The sequence below is a fragment of the Tachypleus tridentatus genome, chromosome 8 (assembly GCF_004210375.1).
Source record: "Tachypleus tridentatus isolate NWPU-2018 chromosome 8, ASM421037v1, whole genome shotgun sequence".
Lineage (NCBI taxonomy): Eukaryota > Metazoa > Arthropoda > Merostomata > Xiphosura > Limulidae > Tachypleus > Tachypleus tridentatus.
The window spans coordinates 147,697,258-147,719,720 of NC_134832.1; the positions used below are offsets into that span (position 1 = coordinate 147,697,258).

The 22,463-nt window shown below is 34.2% G+C and overlaps 1 protein-coding gene across 2 annotated transcripts in view; it reads right to left on the reverse strand.

Annotated features, from left to right (window-relative positions):
- Positions 1-7,897: 7,897 nt before the first annotated feature.
- The window catches only part of Mgat2 (alpha-1,6-mannosyl-glycoprotein 2-beta-N-acetylglucosaminyltransferase), a 38,458-nt gene continuing 23,892 nt past the window's right edge, over positions 7,898-22,463 (reverse strand). For both annotated transcript variants that reach the window (XM_076452040.1, XM_076452042.1), the window contains 2 exons: positions 16,193-16,317; positions 7,898-11,945 (listed from right to left, as the gene is read on the reverse strand). In XM_076452040.1, the coding sequence (XP_076308155.1) occupies positions 11,714-11,945; positions 16,193-16,317 (357 nt within the window). In that variant the 3' untranslated portion in view covers positions 7,898-11,713. The remainder of the gene's footprint in view (positions 11,946-16,192; positions 16,318-22,463) is intronic.

Consider the following 22,463-nt stretch of genomic DNA (forward strand, 5'->3'; position numbering starts at 1 on the left):
ACTAAATTTTAACTCAAATAGAGAATGGTTATTTATTTAGAGTTCTTTTACACACAGTTAGTAATGAGTGTAAAAGTAAATATTTCTGAAAACGAAAGGTAAAGTAAATACTTGTAAAACAAAAGATATAACATATTTAAACATCTCGAATACGAATGGTACAGAAATGTTCTTACAAGGAAACAGGTCCCAGCATATACACTAAATTAAAAGCTTAGTTCGAAAGTTTACCGGAAGTGACGCAAATTCGAAATGATCGAATCGGAGTCACAGCTGACGAATCCAATCCAGATTCACAGTCGAATCGAATGTAGAAGCTTTGCAGGGCACTAACATATGGATACAATTCCTTGGTTAACCGAATATTCTGACGTAAAATGATTCAGCCTAATAGTCAGAGACCTTAAGACCCTGCACATAATTTTTCTATCAAAAATGACGTTTACATTTCTCGTGAATTAACGCAGTGATTTTTGTTTGTTTGTTTAGAATTAAGCACAAAGCTACTCAATGGGCTATCTGTGCTCTGCCCACCACGGGTATTGAAACCCGGTTTTTAGTGTGTAAGTCCGCAGACATACCACTGTGCCACTGGGGAGCAACGCAGTGATAATAACCACAGTTTTATCAAGTTCAGCGATGTTATTTTTTATAATATACATACATAATACACATTTAGAATGATGACAGAATTAAGGATTTGTACGATAGGGTTCCAAGGGTTGCGTCAGTAAATATTTGCTAAGAACTTAATTAATATGCTGTATTTATTCAGGTTGATGCATATATTAGGTTGTCCAGAAATAAATGTCGGAATTCTCACGATGACGTTTAGAAGCTGAATATTGAGTAACTTATTGTTGGGTGGTTGGTTTAATCCAACGTTTGTGGCTTACAAGATGTATTAATTGTCTGATGTTTTAACTTTACTCGGAGTAAACTTCGCAACCTCCAAGAAAGTGTGGACAAGAAGGACTTTCGTCTGATTTTTCTTTACGACTTCAAACTTGGACGAAAAGCTACCAAAACTATAAGGAACGTCAAATAGGCATGCGGTCATGGATCTGTTAGTGAACGTACAGTACAGAGTTAGTTCCAAAGGTTTCGACATGGAAATGAAAGTCTTGAAGCCACGAAGGTCGAGGAAGGAAACACATTAAGATGAAAACACATTAAGGGAAGCATTTGAGACAGACCCTCACACAACAGTACGTGAGCTTATTGAAAAGCTAGGCACAAGCAAATCAAGCATTGCCAATTACCCGAGTGCGATTGGAAAGACGAAAAATTGGATAAGTGGTTCTGCATGAGCTGACTGAAGATCAACAAAATCGGCGTTATGAGACCTGTCAAGGATGACGCTCTAAAAATTAAACGAATTGTAAATCGAGGTTCTGTCTCATTAACTTTATTCCCCAAACCGTTCCCCTACAGATTTTCAATTTTTCAAGCACTTTGACAATGTTTTGAACAATAAACGCTTTTAAAACCAGACAGCTGCAGAAGAAGCTTTCAGGGAGTTCAATGACCATAGAAACTCCGATTTCTACAGCAGGGGCATAAACAGCATCGTTACATGTTGGTAAAAATGTGTTGAAGCAAATGGTGCTTACTTTGATTAAAGCATGTTTTACAACACTGGTTTATACTTTTCCAAACTTCTCAGTTCAAAAACGATATTTATTTCTGGACAGCTTGTTTATTTTGGAATTTCGCGCAAAGTTCCACGAGAGCTATCTGCACTAGTCATTCCTAATTTAGCAGTGTAAGACTAGAGGGAAAGCAGCTTGTCATCACCAACCACGCAAACTCTTGGGCTATCCTTTTACCAACGGATAGTGGGATTGACCATAACATTATAACGCCCCCACGGCTGAAAGAGCGATCATGATGGGTGCATGGGAATTCGAACCCGCGACCCTCAGATTACGATTTGTACGCCTTACCTGACAACCTGATATTTCCCCTGGTATATTTTGCTAACTTCTTAAAGGTTAGTGCATGTTATGTATTTGAATGAAAATTATTAGCAGTAGGAAAATTTGGTTTGTAGCTATTTCTTAAAGAGCACACTTTGTTTCAGTTTACCTAAAAGCATGTTATGTCAGTAATAAATCACAAAACATCAAGTTACACATGTAAAACATCAGCACGTCACAAAAACCCGTGATAAAATGTCATTAATACTTCACAAAACATCACATTCATGGTTAAACGTTATAAAATGGAAGTTAAAATACTAAGCCTAATGTTAAGACTTCATTCATAGGTCAAACAACATTAAGCCTTATGTAAAAACGTTATTAATACGTCACAAAACATGAACTATCATATTAAATGTCATTAGTACCTAATAAAGCCTGCAGAATGATAATGAAACGTCATTAAAACATGATGAAGCATGAAATGCAATGTTGGTATACAGTTTTAGTATTTTATCACAGAAAGATAAATAAAAATGTAGCTTTTTAACGACAATTATTTTTATTATGTATAAGATTACTCCAGAAAACGAGATTAGCGTATATACAGAGGTTTTGAAACGAATTAGTTTTATTGAACGCCACGAATCTGAGAGGTCTCTATTACTAATATTCATATGTAGAATAGTTAAAAAACAGTGAATAATTAATTACATTAAAAGAAGTCATTATGGACGACACTTTCGTTAAATACTACGAAAAAAGACAAATATATTGTTGTAAGTTATATTACCAATGCTTTAATTTAAACTTTACCCAGAGAACGCATAAAGTTATGTTCAAGAAACCTTTGTCATGATTTTCTATAGTTAAGAGAAAGCAATTAACCGGTTAGTGAAGTATTTAGTGAGAAGCAGGTGAAATATTTATTGAATAATAATTGAAAATTCAATGTGAATACAATCAGGAAAGTAAATCAACAGTTTAATTATGCTTACTATTAATCGAGTAGAATCAGTAAACGTTAGTTGAACGTCACTAGTGTATTAGACCTACAGTAGTTCACGAGTTTATGTTGAAAAGTTTATTTAGGAACTAAGGCCTACAACTTGTATCAAAGTGAACGTCGTCTGTAACAAATGCCCCTTCGCGCCAAACATGCTCGCCTTTTCAGCCGTGAGAGCGTTATAATGTGACGGTCAATCCCACTATTCGTTGGTAAAAGAGTAGCCCAAGAGTTGGCGGTGGGTGGTGATGACAAGCAGCCTTCCCTCTAGTCTTACACTGCTAAATTAGGGACGGCTAGCGCAGATAGCCCTCGAGTAGCTTTGTGCGAAATTCAAAAACAAACAAACAAATGCCATTGAAAAAATTAATTTGTTATCGTTATGTAGATTGAATTTTACCTTTTTTTTTCTTAACATGTAATCCAAACGAACGTCCCCAACGAAAAAATACGTTACAAAAATAGCGCCAGAAGCAAGATTATTTTGAAAAATAAAATACAACTTTTACTGACATTTAACTTCAAGTTTAACATGATACCAAAATAAAAAAAAGAAAACTAGAAGAATGAGACAAAAATTAAGACAATAATATCCAGAAGACATTTACAGAATATTAGAGAAAATCCATAGATAATAGGCTGAAACTGAAAAGGAGGACTGAAAGAACAAGGTGCAACGTTTAATAAAAAATGAAAAGGATATTAACTAAACTGAAAACGAGATTAGCTTTCTGGGATGTACATATAGATTAAGCACAAAAAGAGACACCAATAAAATATGAAAAGTTGTGATGACAAAACCAAAGTACAAATAGATCACTGAAGTGGAAAAATCCATTAAATTTTAGAATATCTTTAAAACTAAATGGTAAAATCAATTAACAATCTAGCAATATCTGTCCAAGAAATCCAACCTAAACCTAAAATACTGTATACCGCAAAATATGGAAAATAACCTATTTGATTTACATTTATTACAATTGCTGATGTATCTGCTATTATGACAATACCTTCCTGGACTACTCTAACCATGCCAATACCAGTTCTAATTTTATAATATAGCTGACCAATTCAACATCACCATAAAAATTAGAAACCAATGGAAGTATGATGAAGTGTTATTATGGAAGGCATATCAGGCTTACTTCCAAGTAATTTATGAAGCGAATAAGTGAAATAATGAACAACAAACCATTAATTTTAATGACCATTTGAAATGACAATCTTTAACAACTTTAAGTAGCCTTCAAGATGAGAGCATTACTAATGATTAATCATAGGTAGTTGTCTTAACCAACAAAATCATATGTAGGTGATGTTAGTCTAACTTGCAGAATAATTGGGAAGGCTTGCTCAGTTATCTTACCCAGATTTTCTTCTAGAAACGACACATGACCAATTTGTAGACTTCATAACAGATGAGAATTAGGTTGAAACAAAGTAAGTAAATATCTTTAAATAAAGCTTTCCATTTATCAATAGAACTTGAATTCATTAAAGTCAATTTTAAACAACTAAAGACATCACCTTAAAGTTATGGGAATATCAGATCCTGTAGAATGGAAACATTAACTGTAGTCCAAAATCTACTTAACGTTTAACTTAGTAAAAAACTCTCCCAGCACCAGGATATCTAGTATCGATGAGGGACCAGAGGCCATATAATCTAACGCAATGAGTCTCGGAAGAAAACACAAAGAATTGTTGAATGGACAGCGAAGAGCGTTTTTTCTTTTGTAATAGGATTATTCAAGGACTTCACAGTCGGAAAGGATACAGTATTATAAGCCGTATTTTAAATATTTAATTTAGATGGATGATGTTAAGACTGAAGAAATTTAATTTCCATATAAAGGTATAATATTTATAAATACGAGTAAGCAGTAAAGTAAAGAAAGTAGTTAAAAATTCAGTGTATGACCGTCTGAGTACAATTAATCAACAAGTCAGCCAGGCTTGTTGTCAGTCAAGATCCTTTTTACAGATTAATGATATATTAGGTTTGCAATAGCTTCCGAGTTTATATTGAAAATATTATTTGCGAACGTAATCTTACAACTTGCAAACTTAACGCAGCCTGTAGCAAAATTATTGAAGAAATAAATGAATTTATTATCGTTAAGTGGACTTGGCATTATATTTACCAAATGAACCAAAGATCCCGCCCACCAAAAAAATATTAAACCCTATAGAAAACATTTCTTAAACTGATTTTAATGTATTTCTTGCTGTCGCTGATACAATAACTTTCAGTAATATTTAGGTGTCATTATGACCAGTATGACACACAGATGTGTTACATTCACCTGTATGAACCACAAGAAGATTGTCATAGCAACGTCACCAACACACTAACGTGCGACTAACCATCAGTCTCCGGTTGCGTGATGTTCACATCGACTGATTTGGATCTTGTATTAAAATAATATTATGAATGAAACTAAATATACTTTTCAAACCAATTTTAAAAAATCTAATAAAGGCAGAAAGACGTTTATTTGTGAAACAACATTGCACATTTGACAACACCTATTTTTCTGACAGTGTTCCCACAGATATAACAACTTTTCACTTAAAACTTGTATTTAAAATGAACCAGATTAATTCTTTACTAATTAAACTACGTTATTTTAATTGAATTCCTTTGTTTAGGTGATGTCACAAAACGTTCTACCGATCACCTAGCTTCTCAAGGTTTTTTAATAAAGTTTATATCTCTAACAGTCATTAAAGTTTTTGACTTATCTACTAGTGATGGACAAGATGGAAGACAGCTAGTCAACACTACCTATTGCAAGCTCTTGGGCTACTCTTTTACCCATCACATTATAAAGCCCCTATGATGGGATGGAGATGTTAATCCGTAAACTACAGATTGAGAGTCGAGCTCCATAACCACCTGGCCATGTCCATGCATATTTGTTTTGCTCAAGTAGATTTGATGACAAAGTTTGATCTTATAATGAATAAAGATGTTTATACACAACGAGGACAATATTTATTTGAACCTTGAATCCGAAGTTCAGAATGAGTCATTGCAAGTCCTTTACCAAATGCATACAGGGACGACCGAATAGATCGATCCCCCTATTGGAGAAAATAAATTTGGAATTATAGTAAACATTCTATGGGTATCAATGTTAAAAGTTGCAAGATTTTAGTTAAATGTTCAAGTGTGTTTGTACACGGAAAATCAGATGCGTTACGAACGTATTTATACCCAAAATACTTCTATAAATTGAAGATGCCATAGTGCACGGTCACGTTCATTTAAATAATAATACTTTTATCCATTTTACAGTTTGCATGTGGCATTGTATAGATTCTAGAGCCTCTAAAATACACACTTGTCACTAACCTTGTATGTTGAATGTGATATGTACTCTCCTCCACTTTGAAGTTAGCTAAATTAGCAATGTATGATAACAGAAATAGTTGTTAGCTCCGATATAAAAAAAACATAATACCACGTTGAAGGGCACTCTTTAAAAGGTTGTGGCATGCACACTTTGACCCTCTCTGTGTACACACGGTTAAAGTGATTATTCTAAAAATTAAACATATGAAGTACTACTCTATAATGGTAGATTGTACTTCTAATATATCATAGTTATTTGTTTATAAAACTACATCACTGTGTCAAGTTGAGTGCTGATTGATCAAGAAATGTGGAAACGTATAAGGAATATATGGTTGAAAAACAAACAGCTTTATATATTACATTAATACGCAAGACGTGGGAGTAAAAGTCAAAGAAAATTACACTTTCTTCATTACTGGCTAGAAGGCCACACAAACTACATTGTTCTTAAGACCTTATGACATGTGAAAGGCCATTCAAAAATTAGAGATCAGGGGGTAGTAATATATGTGAGGCCAACAGAGGAAAAAAAACAAAACAGGTTAATGCAGTTCATTTAAATGGAAATGTTCAGTACCTGCAACTGACATTACACTATCTTTGTACTGTTTGATGTTCTAAATCCTTGCTACTTGTCCAACCTTTTAAGGGTTCTTTTTTTCCCTATATCAAACAGTAGGTGAACTACTTTGTTATTGCTATAAAGAAACTAAGGAAAATCACTGTATTACACTTAGATATATACTTTGTTGAATTTAGCAAAAAGCTACTTGACGGCTGTCTGCATTAGCCAACCCTAACTTTAAAGAGGTGATAGACTAGAGGGAAAGCAGCTAGTCAACAACCTCTCCCTGAAAACGTTTGGGCTACTCTTTACCAATGAAGTGGGTTTGAATGTCACATTATAATGTTTTCGTTGTTAAAAGGGCATGTTTAGTTATGAGATTTAAACTCAACCTGCAGATTGCAAGTTAAATAACCTAATCACAATGCCATGCAAGGCACTAGACAGATACATCATGTTTTGTTGTGTCAGATTTCTTTAAGCTTCTGTTATAGACCATTTAGGAAATGCCCTAGGACTACTAATTTTAAGAAATTACTGACTTGTGACTAAAGATGAACACATGACACAATTAACAAGAATGGACTTCAACAAAATTAACTCTTTAAATACTTAATGGTACTTTTTAGAAAAATTCTAGGCTACTACATGTGATAAACTATCTAGTTAAATCCAAATGATCCACAAATGTTCATCAGCTCAGTTAGCAACATCTTGTCCCTGATTTATTAGTTAAACATAGCTTGTTACTGAATGGATGGAGTGAGGTAACTCATGAAAATATTAACAACTTAAGTGGTATGAATTCCAAGTTTATTGGAAGTAAGAATTATATAAATGTAGTACATTTCACCAGGTTAACCTGGCACTTTCAGGTGATTGCCATAGAAGATGCCAGGTTAACCTTATTAAACCTTCTTACTTCCAATAAACTTAAGGCTTATGCTACCTAAGTTGTTTAACATATCTTATTAGTTCTTTGTCATGTTTCTAATACAATGACATACATACATCTTAAAATAAATTAAGCATAACTTTGGCAATTTATCAGAAACCAATATTTTATTGATAGCCAAGTACTCATTCAAACCCAAAGAAATTAATGTATCTTTCTTACATTATGACTTTAAAGGAATGCCATATTTTAATATTTTCTTCAGAAATGAGTAGTTAAACAAAACAGGTTAATACTTTCATTATGCTTGACTATGCTTGACTACAGAAATAAGCTAATACTGGAGGACTTAGCTCTCTGTTTCTGAAGAAGTTAACATTTTGTAATCTATTGACCATTTATACACTAGACATTTAATGATATGAAGAATGATTGGTCAGCTTTGGCAAATGTAGTTGAGCCCATGATTGTTGAATAAATATGAAAAAGTTAACTTGATAACATTACACAGTTGCTGAAGTAAACAAAAGCAAACTGTGTATATATTCCCATAATTACAATACTTACAGATAGATGCCTTTATGATTTCTTGGCACTACATTATACATTGTATAGATAAACATACAAAATAAATAAAACTGATTTTGACATGCTAACAAAACCTGTTTCTAGAAGTTCAAGACTTTACACAAATCAGTGAATAACACTTTCTAACCCAATGTTTCTGATAACATGTTTGTGTTTGTAGAGTTTTTAAAAACCATACATACAAAAATTATATGTATTCTGTAGGCATGCATCATATTTTACACAATATGTTTGAACATTCAGATGCTATAAGTTTGTAACACAGACAGACTGGGAAACTTTTTTAATTTGACATTTTCTTAAAAACGTATTTCTAATAATACTTACCTCCCCTTATAATGATATATATTACTAAGCTGCTATGTTTTCTTCCTTTGCCAATTTAAACACTGGTCTGATTTTTTCTTACTTGCTCCAGTCTTTCACACCCTACTCAACTGCCCATCGTATTTATCTCATGACCCTCTCCACTCAGGCCAGTGCAGCTTCTATCCACATATTGTATTATAAGCACCTCACTTAAATGTTTTCACTTTCAATATTGACTCAATCCCAGTATTTAACACTAGTTTTTAGCTGGGAAGAAGGTTAGGAAAGTGTGAGAGGAGGAAAGTATTACTGAAAATACATTTTCAATTTAAAAAAAATGTTAACTTCCCAAACATACTAACCTCATCTCACACTGACAGCCATGGTTAGTATATCTCATGTTGTTAGCTAGAGTAACTGAATCATACATATACACTTATGAGTGGATCCAAGCCTGTAGCCACTAAGTTATGCATTCCAAGCCACCAGAATTATGATGAGAAAATAAAAAACTGATGTGGAAAGACCTTCTCCTTAACTGGAAAAAGTCCAAGTTGCAACACCCCAGGCTTGGAATGATGGGATTGTCTATGTCTTACTCAACCTGAGGAAACAGAACTCGTATGGTCTGGGATTATGAACACTCATCCTAACTCCCAAACTGTGTAAACAATATACTGTCTACTTATTCCAGGAAGTATTGGGAAGATGTGGAACAATAGTGCTCCACCAAGACCCCAGGATGGGACCACTTTGCATTTAAAATTATGAGAAGACAGTGAATTCTCTTCCATGAACAATTTACAAAACCATTACTGATAAAAGAGGTCACACTCACCAACCAGATTGATGAGCATCAAATATGAATTGGCATTACAAGTAGGTTGGTGCCACTCCTATCAACATCTGGGAAAAAAAACACCCAGGGACTCAGGTTGGAGGACTCCAATTTTACCCTCTTCTCCAAGAGTGGAGGAGTTCACTAAAACCCTGAAGAAAACTCCAGTGACTAGAAAATGGGTGAATTTAGAATATCCTGGCTCCATTAGTAGAATATTAAGGGGTGTTGATAAAGTACACTGGGAAGTCATGAGGAACAGTGCAGTGGATGAACTAAGTTCCCTAAATTTGTAAAAGCAAACTGACACAATTTATTCAATCCAATGGATGGGCATAATCCCTTTATGCTTTGCTTATAATAGTCCATCAGTGACTGTTCAGCATAGTACAGTAACACCACCTGAGCAGCCTCCAGGTGGTTATTCCCACAGTCTGTTACAATATGTATAAAATATACTGAATTAGTTGTTTCTAGTATGGAATTTGTTTTATAAAAGCACACCTGCCTGGACAGCACTTGTCACAGACTGGGTTTATGTGAAAATAAAGTAAAGGACCTTTAGAGGTAGCAACAAAAATACTCACCTCTGTACAGTCTAACAGTAACAGTTAAGACAGCTACAGCAAAAACTCTCAGATGAAGATATTCTAAGATCATGCAAATAATGTGAAATAAAAATATTGGGGAAAATCCACATACCAGTTTACACACTATCCAGAAGAGGTGGGTATGCCAGAAGGTACTGCAGAAGCAGAAACCAGTGTGAAACAGCCAATATGGTGCTAGAATAGGACCTAAGAATGGGTTGAAATGAATCATATTTAGTTCCCTGGGTAATATATGAAGTAGAGGGAAAGCCTAGAGTTGTAATCCAATCCTGTCCAATCAGAATGCATGCACTGCCAAGGCCCTAAGTGAAGACTAAATTGCCATTAGTTAGGCAATCAAATGAGAGGTCAATTCACCAATCAGAACTGCAAACTTGCCAATCCAAGAGAACTTTGCAATACAGTAGCTATTCTATTGGCAGAATCTGTTTGGATTGGAGATACTTGAATTGCTTCTGTGCCAAAAATGATAGTCTGGGAGTTCATATCATAAATCAGTTTCCCAAAGAAAATTAAAAAAAAAAGACAAAATAATAATTATTATTACAAAACTCAACTAGGTAATAAGGAAAATGTTCAAAATATCTTCAAAGAATCATAATACTGGAAAACTCAGTGATGGTTTGTTGAGAAAAGATGACAACATTATCTGAATGAGGTGGTCATATATAGCACCAGGATAGAGGATGCACTGATGTAGATGGAGGGGTCACTAAATAAATATCATGAAGAAGAGTTGAGTGGGGAAGACTGGAGCAAGCAAGAAAAAAAAATCAGACCAGTGTTTAGATAGGCATAGGAAGAAAACCTGGCAGTTGAATAATAGCTAACAGTGTGAGAGGAGGTATGTTATGGAATTTAACAGCATTACCTCAAGTTCTCAAAATCAAATATCTTTAAAACATGCCACTGTCTTTCAAAACAAATCTGCCAAACATTTTGAGGAACAGATAAATCCAGTATTTCAAACATTTTGCCATGTACCAAAACAAAACATGTTACTGGCAGAGGTAAGAAAGTCTACCATCTTAATCTAACAATGAATTTATATACTTGTATTAAACATTTAAAAAAAAACCAACAAAATCAATTAACAAATTATGGTCAATAAAAAAAGAACAGCACCTTACTCAAATTGCTATTCCTGATCTAGAATTTCCCAAAATAAAAACCCCTAGTAGGTAAATTTATAACACAAAATCTGCTACACATTGTAAATTTTCAATGTTCCATTTATCAACCTTCACCAAAAGTCCAGTAGAAAGACAATTCAACAGACTGTATACACTATTAACAACAAACCTTGTTTAAAATTTCTACTAAGTGAGTCTACTAAAACACTTTATTTACTTTTACATATATACAAATCTAAATATATTATACACAAGTAATTAACAAAAGAGCAATGTAATATCCATTACCAGAAGTCTTATGTAATACAAAATGTTATGAAAAAAGAATAAAAATCAGGTATTCATGTTTAATATGGTTACAACACACACAAACACGCATACTAAACGTACATGTATGACTTGAAGGCACACCATGTATGTGTATCATCATAAACAGTAAACAAAACAACTTTAGCAACATGGAATAACCATAAGCTTAGTTACTACTATCTGGGTGATATTAAAGTATAATTTTTATCAGCTTGCTGAAGACATAATTTATGATCTCTAATATCTCCCCAGCCACCATTTCCTTTTGGCACTCGAAGAGTTCGTTTCAGCCCCTGATGTAGTGAAAGGCTTGTGGGGAACAGATATCGCCTAGCTGCTGACAAGATGCTTTCGGCACGCTTTACCACTCGTTCGCTGCTACAGTCCTTACCTTTATGATGTACACCGCTATGAAAAAGATAAAGATTGTATTAAAACACATAATAAAGAGAATATTGGTCAATTTTGATAACTGACACCTTTATATTTCTTAATCAAGAAAATTAAAAATTCATAAAAGCTACTTAAAGTGAATGGATAGGAGCTTTTCTGAGATTGTTTAAAGACCTTTCTTTATGAAAAAACACTCCATACAATAGAACTATTTTTTAATCTTTGATAATCATTTTAATTGTTTTAAATTTCAGTTTGGTTTGTTTTGAAATTTGCACAAAGCTACTTGAGGTCTATCTGCACTAGCTGTCCCTAATTTACCAGTGTAAGACCAGAGGGAAGGCAACTAGTCATGACCACCCACCTCCAACTCTTGGGCTACTTTTTTACCAATGAATAGAGAGATTGACCATCACTTTATAACATCCCCAAGGCCAAAAGGGTTAGCATGCTTGGTGTCACAGGGATTCGAACCTGTGACCTTCAGATTATGAGTCAAGTGTCTTAACCATCTGTTAAATTTTGGCCTTGGAAACCAGATACAACTTTAAGAGAGATAAATGTAACAACAAAGCATAGAATAATGTTAAAAAATCTAAAGAATGCACCAATCACCAATTATCACTTAGATTTTGTAACAGAAGTATACATTTCTTGATAAAAATGTATAGTTCAACTTTTCTTACATTCCAAAGTTTTTCTCTAATTATTAATTTACTTTTGTTAATCAGAAGATCTAGATATAGGTGTTAGAAATAATGATCGAGATGTTTTATATCACTGCTACAGTGAAAGTAATGCTTTCCATTAGTTTATGTGTCTATAGATTTATGTAATCCTAGTGCTAGATTTATGCCTATGCTTAAAATAAATCATAACTGTAGATTCAAGCCCCTTATTTAATATTCATGTTTTTGGCCACTTTAGTCCAAACATAGAACTATCTATATCTAGGCTAGCCTGCAATGCTTTATGTCTTCTTGATGTAGCAATATTGATATTTGCTCAGTACAGAAAAACCCCTAGAAATGAAGTTGGCCACAATATCTGTGTCTGCTGTGAATGCTCATGAATTTAAAAGAAAAACCAAAGAAACAAATTGAGACTAGTTTTTTTTGCAAGTGAATTTTTTTTTTCAGTCATAACATTTCTTCAAGCACCTAAAATATCTGATAACCGTACTTGCCACGTACTTAAACTAATTTTTCACCCTCCATTATTATGCAACACGAGTTATACGAACGAGCAAATGTTCAGGTGATTTTGGATAATGTATTAATTTCCTGCAAGTTGTTCAATTTTAAACTTTTCAAACATTTTCATGTGTTTTCAGGCTTCCTATGTCTTATACAAAGTTGTACTGGTTGCCATACTTCATGTGATTTCAGGCTTCCTATGTCTTACACAAAGTTGTACTGGTTGCCATACTTCATGTGATTTCAGGCTTCCTATGTCTTACACAAAGTTGTACTGGTTGCCATACTTCATGTGATTTCAGGCTTCCTATGTCTTACACAAAGTTGTACTGGTTGCCATACTTCATGTGATTTCAGGCTTCCTGTGTCTTACACAAAGTTGTACTGGTTGCCATACTTCATGTGATTTCAGGCTTCCTATGCCTTACAGAAAGTTGTACTGGTTGCCATACTTCATGTTTCAGGCTTCCTATGTCTTACACAAAGTTGTACTGGTTGCCATACTTCATGTGTTTAAAGGTTTCCTATGTCTTACACAAAGTTGTACTGGTTGCCATACTTCATATGTTTTCAGGCTTCCTATGTCTTACACAAAGTTGTACTGGTTGCCATACTTCATGCGATTTCAGGCTTCCTATGTCTTACACAAAGTTGTACTGGTTGCCATACTTCATGTGTTTAAAGGTTTCCTATGTCTTACACAAAGTTATACTGGTTGCCATACTTCATGTGATTTCAGGCTTCCTATGTCTTACACAAAGTTGTACTGGTTGCCATACTTCATGTGATTTCAGGCTTCCTATGTCTTACACAAAGTTGTACTGGTTGCCATACTTCATATGTTTTCAGGCTTCCTATGTCTTACACAAAGTTGTACTGGTTGCCATACTTCATGCGATTTCAGGCTTCCTATGTCTTACACAAAGTTGTACTGGTTGCCATACTTCATGTGATTTCAGGCTTCCTATGTCTTACACAAAGTTGTACTGGTTGCCATACTTCATGTGTTTTCAGGCTTCCTATGTCTTACACAAAGTTGTACTGGTTGCCATACTTCATGTGATTTCAGGCTTCCTATGTCTTACACAAAGTTGTACTGGTTGCCATACTTCATGTGATTTCAGGCTTCCTATGTCTTACACAAAGTTGTACTGGTTGCCATACTTCATGTGATTTCAGGCTTCCTATGTCTTACACAAAGTTGTACTGGTTGCCATACTTCATGTGATTTCAGGCTTCCTATGTCTTACACAAAGTTGTACTGGTTGCCATACTTCATGTGTTTTCAGGCTTCCTATGTCTTACACAAAGTTGTACTGGTTGCCATACTTCATGTGATTTCAGGCTTCCTATGTCTTACACAAAGTTGTACTGGTTGCCATACTTCATGTGTTTTCAGGCTTCCTATGTCTTACACAAAGTTGTACTGGTTGCCATACTTCATGTGTTTAAAGGTTTCCTATGTCTTACACAAAGTTGTACTGGTTTACTTCATATGTTTTCAGGCTTCCTATGTCTTACACAAAGTTGTACTGGTTGCCATACTTCATGTGTTTTCAGGCTTCCTATGTCTTACACAAAGTTGTACTGGTTGCCATACTTCATGTGTTTAAAGGTTTCCTATGTCTTACACAAAGTTGTACTGGTTGCCATACTTCATATGTTTTCAGGCTTCCTATGTCTTACACAAAGTTGTACTGGTTGCCATACTTCATGTGTTTAAAGGTTTCCTATGTCTTACACAAAGTTGTACTGGTTGCCATACTTCATGTGTTTTCAGGCTTTACATTACATCTACTTTTGAAGTACCCAAAATCAAAAGTAAATTAACTTATAAAACTAAAAACTCTTGAAGTGGTTTTAATACTAAGATGTTTTAAATACTTAACCTAATATAAAGAATCCATTACATTGTACACAAATAATTATCTTAAACACAACAAATATATGCTTTAAAACATTAAGCCTATAAACTAAGAAAGCTAATGCAAATCCATGGAAAACTACATAAATAAAATTATAGTAAAAAAATAAAAAAGTAATGCCTTTAAATTTAAGGAAAATAAAAATATTTTTGAAATTAAAAGTGACAAAAGAAACAGAAAAGTTGAGGTGCTTTCAAAACTTAACCCTAGTAATAGAACCTAAGCCCCCTCAGTTTCCTAACTATTTGCTTGGAGGATTTATAGTTTTACTGAGAGTCACTTAAAATATTACTATTACAATTGCTACCATTAATTACTGCTTAGATTCCACTCGTATTTTACACAGAAAACGAGTGCTTTCACCTGAATCTAGTGGGCAATTCTGTTAGAGCAGAAATAAATAAAAAAAGCATTTTAAAATTTAGATATAAACTAACTATAAAATACTGGAAATTTGAGGCACTTTTAGACTAAAAACTAGAATGACTGATTGAAGTTTCAAAACCTAAAAAAACTGAAGAATGTTTAAACCACGATTCATTTTTATAATAAATAAAACTTGAAAGACTAAATAAAACTGTACTACAAGAAACATATGCATTCTCAAATAACTGAAACAAAGTAGTTTTCATTGTAATTACTACAAAATCAAATACTCATAACATGTATTTATGTACAAGGTGACAAAATAAGTGTACCAGCTTGACAATCTCAAGTCCTGATATTATTCTTTTTTCAATTTATAAATAAAATTGGTTGGAACATAATTTCCCTGGTAACAAAAACAGGAAATTATCCTGTTGCAACAGTGCCCATGATATCAATGGTGCACAGCGACATCTATATAATGTACATATATTATAAACTGAATTTTTGGAAAATTTCCATATAAAAGTATTAATGTACACATTTTACTTAAAGAAAATAGACAGGAAGGTTTATAGAATGAACAACAAGAGATGCTGAAAGGAAGGTTTATAGAATGAACAACAAGAGATGCTGAAAGTAACAGGAATTTTTAAATGTGTATCAATAGTAATAAAACAAAAAAAGATAAAAATTATGTAATTTTTAGTATTGCAACTGTCTTGTTACATTAAGTTCTGACAGGTAGTAACATGGTGGATGGATTTTAACATACCATTCTCCAATGTGCAGCACACGAGAAGAAACTGTAACCATAACATTAAGAGGACTAGGTAGACAAGAGAAACTGACATGCTGCAATGTCCAATCCCAGTTATAGTCATCAAATGTGCAGAAATCCTTCAAGAACAAAACATAACATGAAATGCATTGATATTGCAAAGTCTACTTTGAATAGTTTATTTACATTGTTTCTATTAAATGTATATATTCATCTATCCTATTCTATGTACATGCCCAAAGCCAGAGAGTACAACATACATATTTGTGTAACATGTTTAATACTGTTTACCAATAAAGATGAACAAAATCTTACATGATATTTCAACTGTACCAATCAGTGTTGGTACTTTATGTACATACATTGTATATAGTGGCATCCAAGAGTGTTACATTCAACAGTTATTCTCAGAGTATCTCAATTATACTGAAGTGTGCAATGTACTAATTGGAAACTTCTGTATGCTGTGTAGTAGAAAACAAAACATTACAAATTACAAAATGCACGTATTAAAACCTTCCAGGGCTGACAATATGTACCAGATGTGAAGCAGGCCTAAACAAGATGATGCAAAGATGTAGAAACTTTTTTCTTTCCAAATTATCAGTCTTTAACAATTGGTAAAAGTTTCTCTATCAAGTAGTCAGTGTCTAAACAATGCTTAAAATTAATAATTATTTAAAATAATCTGAATATAACAGGAGAGGAGATAATGTCATATGTACAACACTACCACAAATAAGATCATCTACAATGATATTAGATCTATGTTATTTCTGAAGGAAGTAGAAATATATTACAAATTACTATGTTACATGATTCATTCACCAAGAGAACTACACACTGGCTTAACTCACAGATTTAACATTTCTGACAGTTTGAGAAAACTAAATAATTTAAAAACAGTGTGTGCAAACAACTTAACAGAAATGACATTTTTTATTGGTAGGTGAAAATAAAACCAATGGGTCAAATTACATAGTTAAAATAACTGACAAACAAATGTTACACTGTTAATATTTTCCTATTCATTTGATTATCACTTCCTATTGATAGTTTTGAAATCTATGCTATGTTACCATGATAAAATGTACAAAGAAAATGTTGAATTTTCAGTTTTTTTTTAAAACTGAAGTAAATTATTAAAAAAAATTATATATCAATTTATCAAAAGGAATGCTTTAAAACTAATAGTTTGGAAGCATTTTGTATCATACACATAAATATTTATGATTCTGTTGTACCTGTTTTTCGAATGTAGCTACTATTTCATTAATTACAAAATGATTTGAAATAATTTTGTTGTTTTACCAAATCAAAGCCACAAAAGCAAAATGCTGGTTAAAACAAGAAGTTGTTTCTCTAGAATATAAAAGTTTTTTTAATCAAGATTTATAATAAAGTTCACATTTTTTATACCAGTTACCACAGAAAACTTCTTCCACTCAATATATATTGATATGTATGTTAAATTATTTTCTTTTACTTTGAAAATTATGCAAAATATGAAGACAATCTCCTCTTTTTAGGCCTAGTATATTTATAAGCTTATGTCATTCTTTTGAAAACAAAAGTATTGATTTCCTAACTGTCTAGCACTGCTCCATAAAACATACAAAGTTCACATTTTAGTTTATTTAATAAATTCTTAGTATTTAACATACAACATATTTCTTAAATGTATTTTTTCTTAAGATAGTGAAATTTGTTTAAGACCTGTTTATAAGTTCACTCACTGTATCAAGTTCCTAAATTTCAAAAATGTTAATCGATACAGATCCAAACTACCTGCAAGAGATTAGCATGGTTATCGGTACATATTTCTCAAGCAGGGCTCGACACTAACGTTTCTTGACCACTTGCCATTTGTGAAATATTTGCTTGCTGCACTTAAAGAGTCACTGTCCCAAATAAAAACTGCAACAGACAGATACCATTTCAGCAAGTGACTTCAATAATAAACCACAAGTATAACATGAGCATTTTAATATCTATAAAACTAAACACTTCAAAATACAACAATATAAACATAGAAACTTTCACTTGTTTGTAGTTACTCCACATACAATGATTATAAGCATCTTCATCATCAGGTAAGTGAGCATGTTAATTATCCTGGTAGACTACACTATATAGACTAGAAGTAGTCTAAAAGTGAACTAGTACTGAGTAACACCTGTAAACAGTTACTCTGGTAAGTAGTAGGTAGACTAGACTTAGTCATCAAGGTAATCAGGCCTCCTAGTACAATGAGATTGAATCCACCAGTACTCCACTGCTCTCTTGGAGTTAAACTCAGCCAATGTTGGACCATCTATTGTTATCCTCATAAGCATGGATAGTGTGACTGGATCCAAACTGGCTCTCCAGTCATGCTTGATTTTCTTCATAATGGAAAATCCCCTTTCACAATATGCTGTGTTCATTGGCAGTGCAAGATTGATTTGTGCTAGAAGACAGAAATTTGGGAGTGTCAGAGAATTGAAGAAAATTCCAATTCCAGAAGTGGTGAAAGGTCCATGCCTCGAACGTTGTCTTGCCTCTGAGAGAATGCCTTTAGGTCAAGCCACTCATGTAATGCTGCAGCATTATCATACCCTACAACCTGAAGAGGCTGTTCAAAATGAGCTGCCACAATGTTAATTTGATCTATCCCAAACACAGCAAGAGCTTCTTGAGGTTCATTGTCTCTTGGATTGAGCACTATGGCCACCTGCATTAGCTCCTTCTCCAGAAAAGGTCTAAATCTTTTCTGAGTATGATCTATGACTCTCTGGAATATGCATTCTTTCGCATTTTCAAACTGTTGAAGATCCTGCTCATGTTTGGTGAGCTCAATCTCTTGCTAGTGACTGCCTTCACCAACATCTTGGATAAGTCTTAAAGTCTTAGATTTTCTCCATTTATATGCTTCAAGCCCTCTACAACAAGCACAAAGGTATTCAGTGCATCAAGTGGGTCAGTTAGAGTAGCCTGATCACATTGGAAGCTCACGCTCAACAGTGACAATTCACACAAGGTATCAAACATGAAATGCATATACAGCGAAGTCTTGTATTTTTTCATGTCCAGTTGGTTTTTTCTAGCTCTCCCAACCATTGTAGCACTAGCATCTTTTGACTCAGCTGTATGGTCTAAATGCATATATACGGATTTGAAATTTTTTTTCAGCAGAACTTCAAATGTTCTATAGGGTGAGAAGCTCATCTCGTCCCTAGGATGTTCACAGGTTTTAATGGTTTTTTTCTTCTAGAGCATCACTGACACTACTTAATTCCCTGCTTGCTTTGGCACTGAAATGATACTGTTTGTAAAGTACTAACAGAAGGTCTTTTATGTCTGATAAAAACTTTTCTTCCTTCACAGCATCCAACAGTCCCCTTTCCTACGGGTGGGCCACACACCACACCTCAACTAACCATGGCATTCCATCTCTAGTAAGAAGTGCAATTAGTCCATTTTCTGCTCCAGTATTAACAGAAGCACCATCAGTACCCATACTGGTTGTCTTTCTTTTCCACTTCTCCACATCAACTGTCTCAAATACCTTTTCAACTGCTGTTTTTAATCCTGTGGCAGTACCATTGGGTAAAGCCTGCAAGTCCAAAAATTATGTAACAACATTTCCTGCCTTAACAAATTTAACAAATTCAATTTCTTCTTCAATTACTCCAGTGTCTGTAGATCCATCTTACATAAAGGAAAACACTGCAGCATTGTTAAGGTTTGCACACAGATCTTGCATCATGATGTCATTATTACACATGATAAAGTTCTTTGCTGATTTGTCATTATGTGTCTCCTAGCTGCACTCCATTTATTTTCTGTAACTCACATAAAGGTCCAAAACGAGAAAACAGCTATTCTGTAACTACTAAGTAATAAACAGTAGTGAAAAGTTTTTCCAAGTGCTCAAGCTGATGAGCACGTAAATTTCTCATGCATAAATCCATCGGCTAAACCTGTGGGTTAGCTTCAGCATTGGCAGCTTGAACACACATTGTATGCCTTCCACTTGTATCATGGGTTTTGGTCAATTGTAGACAAAAATTACTGGTACCTTTTAGAAAGAAACCATCTCCCTGGCACACGTTTTTGTGGCTTTTGCATGCCTTGCAAAACATTTCATTAGTTTCTTGATCAAACTTTTTCCAATTTCAGTAAGTAACTCTGAGATTGCTTCACCTAGTCATACTTTTTATTGCGTTCTGCCGAGGCAACAGGAATGGCACCACTATCACCACTGACACTCGTGGTGATGCCTACTTTTCTTCCACTTTTTTTATCCTTCTCAGTCCTCACATCTTCACTACATCTTCCTTTCACTTCGTACAACTATTGTTGTTACTAATATCACTTTCCGTATTCAATTCTAAACTCTCATCATCAGATTTCCTTCACTTTTTGAAATATTTCAACAAAGCCATGTTCTTTGGTAAAACCACAGATTAACTACAGACAATCAGAACAGCTGTTCCATTAATTGGATGCACAGACTTATTTGGGCTAGGTAAATTATATGGAGACAGAAAGATAGAGGAAGGGTGACTGTTTACAAAAATTGCTGGCCCTGAAACCCCGTGATCCGAAGGCGAAGTCATGGACCACAGAAACTACAGAACAAGGCTGTTCAATTTAGTTTACACAGACCTTGTAATCTATGTGTTACAACACAAGTCAGCAGGGGAAATGTCTGATGAAAGAAATAGCAGCTTGTTTGCCCAACTTTCAGTTTCATTACAGGCTGTTATTGCCCGTTATTGGTAAAAATCTGTTAAAAATGACCAATAAAATAATTATTTAAGGGTAAAATATCACTTGCCAGCACATGAAATAGACATAGCAAGGATTGTTGCTCACAGGTAACATATATGTACCCCGGGACATCTGGCAGCCGTTAATTTCGAGCCCTGTCAAGTCAAACTGACTGAGATGTTTTCTTTTTTTATTCACAACACAACAATCTTTAAAATTCTACTTCACCATACAACTATTAACCAAGACCAAGACAGGTTTCATGCACTAGCTTCGTATTCATAACAGTGATGAAAATCAACTTTCTGAACCTATCAATTCCACAATGGAGCAAAAGAGGATAACTTGGGTTTCCATCTTTAATTTTTTGTTTTCTAAATTTTGCACAAAGTTACAAAAGAGCTATCTGCACTAGCCATCTCTAATTTAGCAGTGTAAGATTAGAGGGAAGGCAGCTAGTCAACCCCACTCACTGTCAACTATTTGACACTATTTGGACTACTGACTTGGACTACTATTTAACCAATGAATAATGGGACTGACCATCACATTATAATGCCCCTACAGCTGAAAAGGCGAGCATGTTTGGTGCGACAGGGATTTGAACCCGCGATTTTCAGATTATGAGTTGAGCACCTTAACCACAGGACCACCATCTTTTGTGCATACAACACAAGTATAGTTAATAAGATGTATTCAAAACTAATACATGAACTCAGAAAAAAATATTCAGATAGAATGTGGTTGAGATTAAAATAATCACACCTATCATGCTTATTGTATTTTGAAGTCCTTTCATCCTAACTTCAGACACAGGATGCCAAGCTGTGGGAGTTGATTGTCAGCAAAATATTTAACAGAATGGGTTTTCAAGCACGTCATCTTAGCTCTTATTTTGAGCTTGTCTGTTTTAAATTTTGCACAAAGCTACGAGGGATATGTGCTCTAGTTATCCGTAATTTAGCAGTGCAAGACTAGAGGGAAGGCAGCTAGTCATCACCCCTCACCGCCAACTCTTGCACTACTCTTTTATTAATGAATAGTGGGATTGAGCATTACATTATAATACCCCCCCCCATGACTGATAGGACAATACTTTTTGGTGTGACAGGGATTCAAACCTGTGACCTTCAGACTGCATGTCAAGCACCCTAACCACCCAGCCATGCCAGGGTATTTTGAGCTGCCAATATTTTATTTCTAAGATCTTCATATCCTTAAGGTATTTGGATTTGAATTATGCAACATTATATAAAATCCATGTTACCAGAAAACAGGATCCTAACCAGTTCTTCATAGATTCTACATACCAGGTATGTAGAACTATTGCTATCCTGAACTGATAAAGGTGATACAAGTTGTTTGTGAAGATTTGGTATTTTTAATGTGAAAGGTCCTTACTACACAGCTAGGTCAGATTCCCTTAAGTTTCAATAAAATAGACATTTCAACTGAAAACTACTAACCAGATGGAAAACAATTGATCAGTAGTGCTCACCACTTACCCATC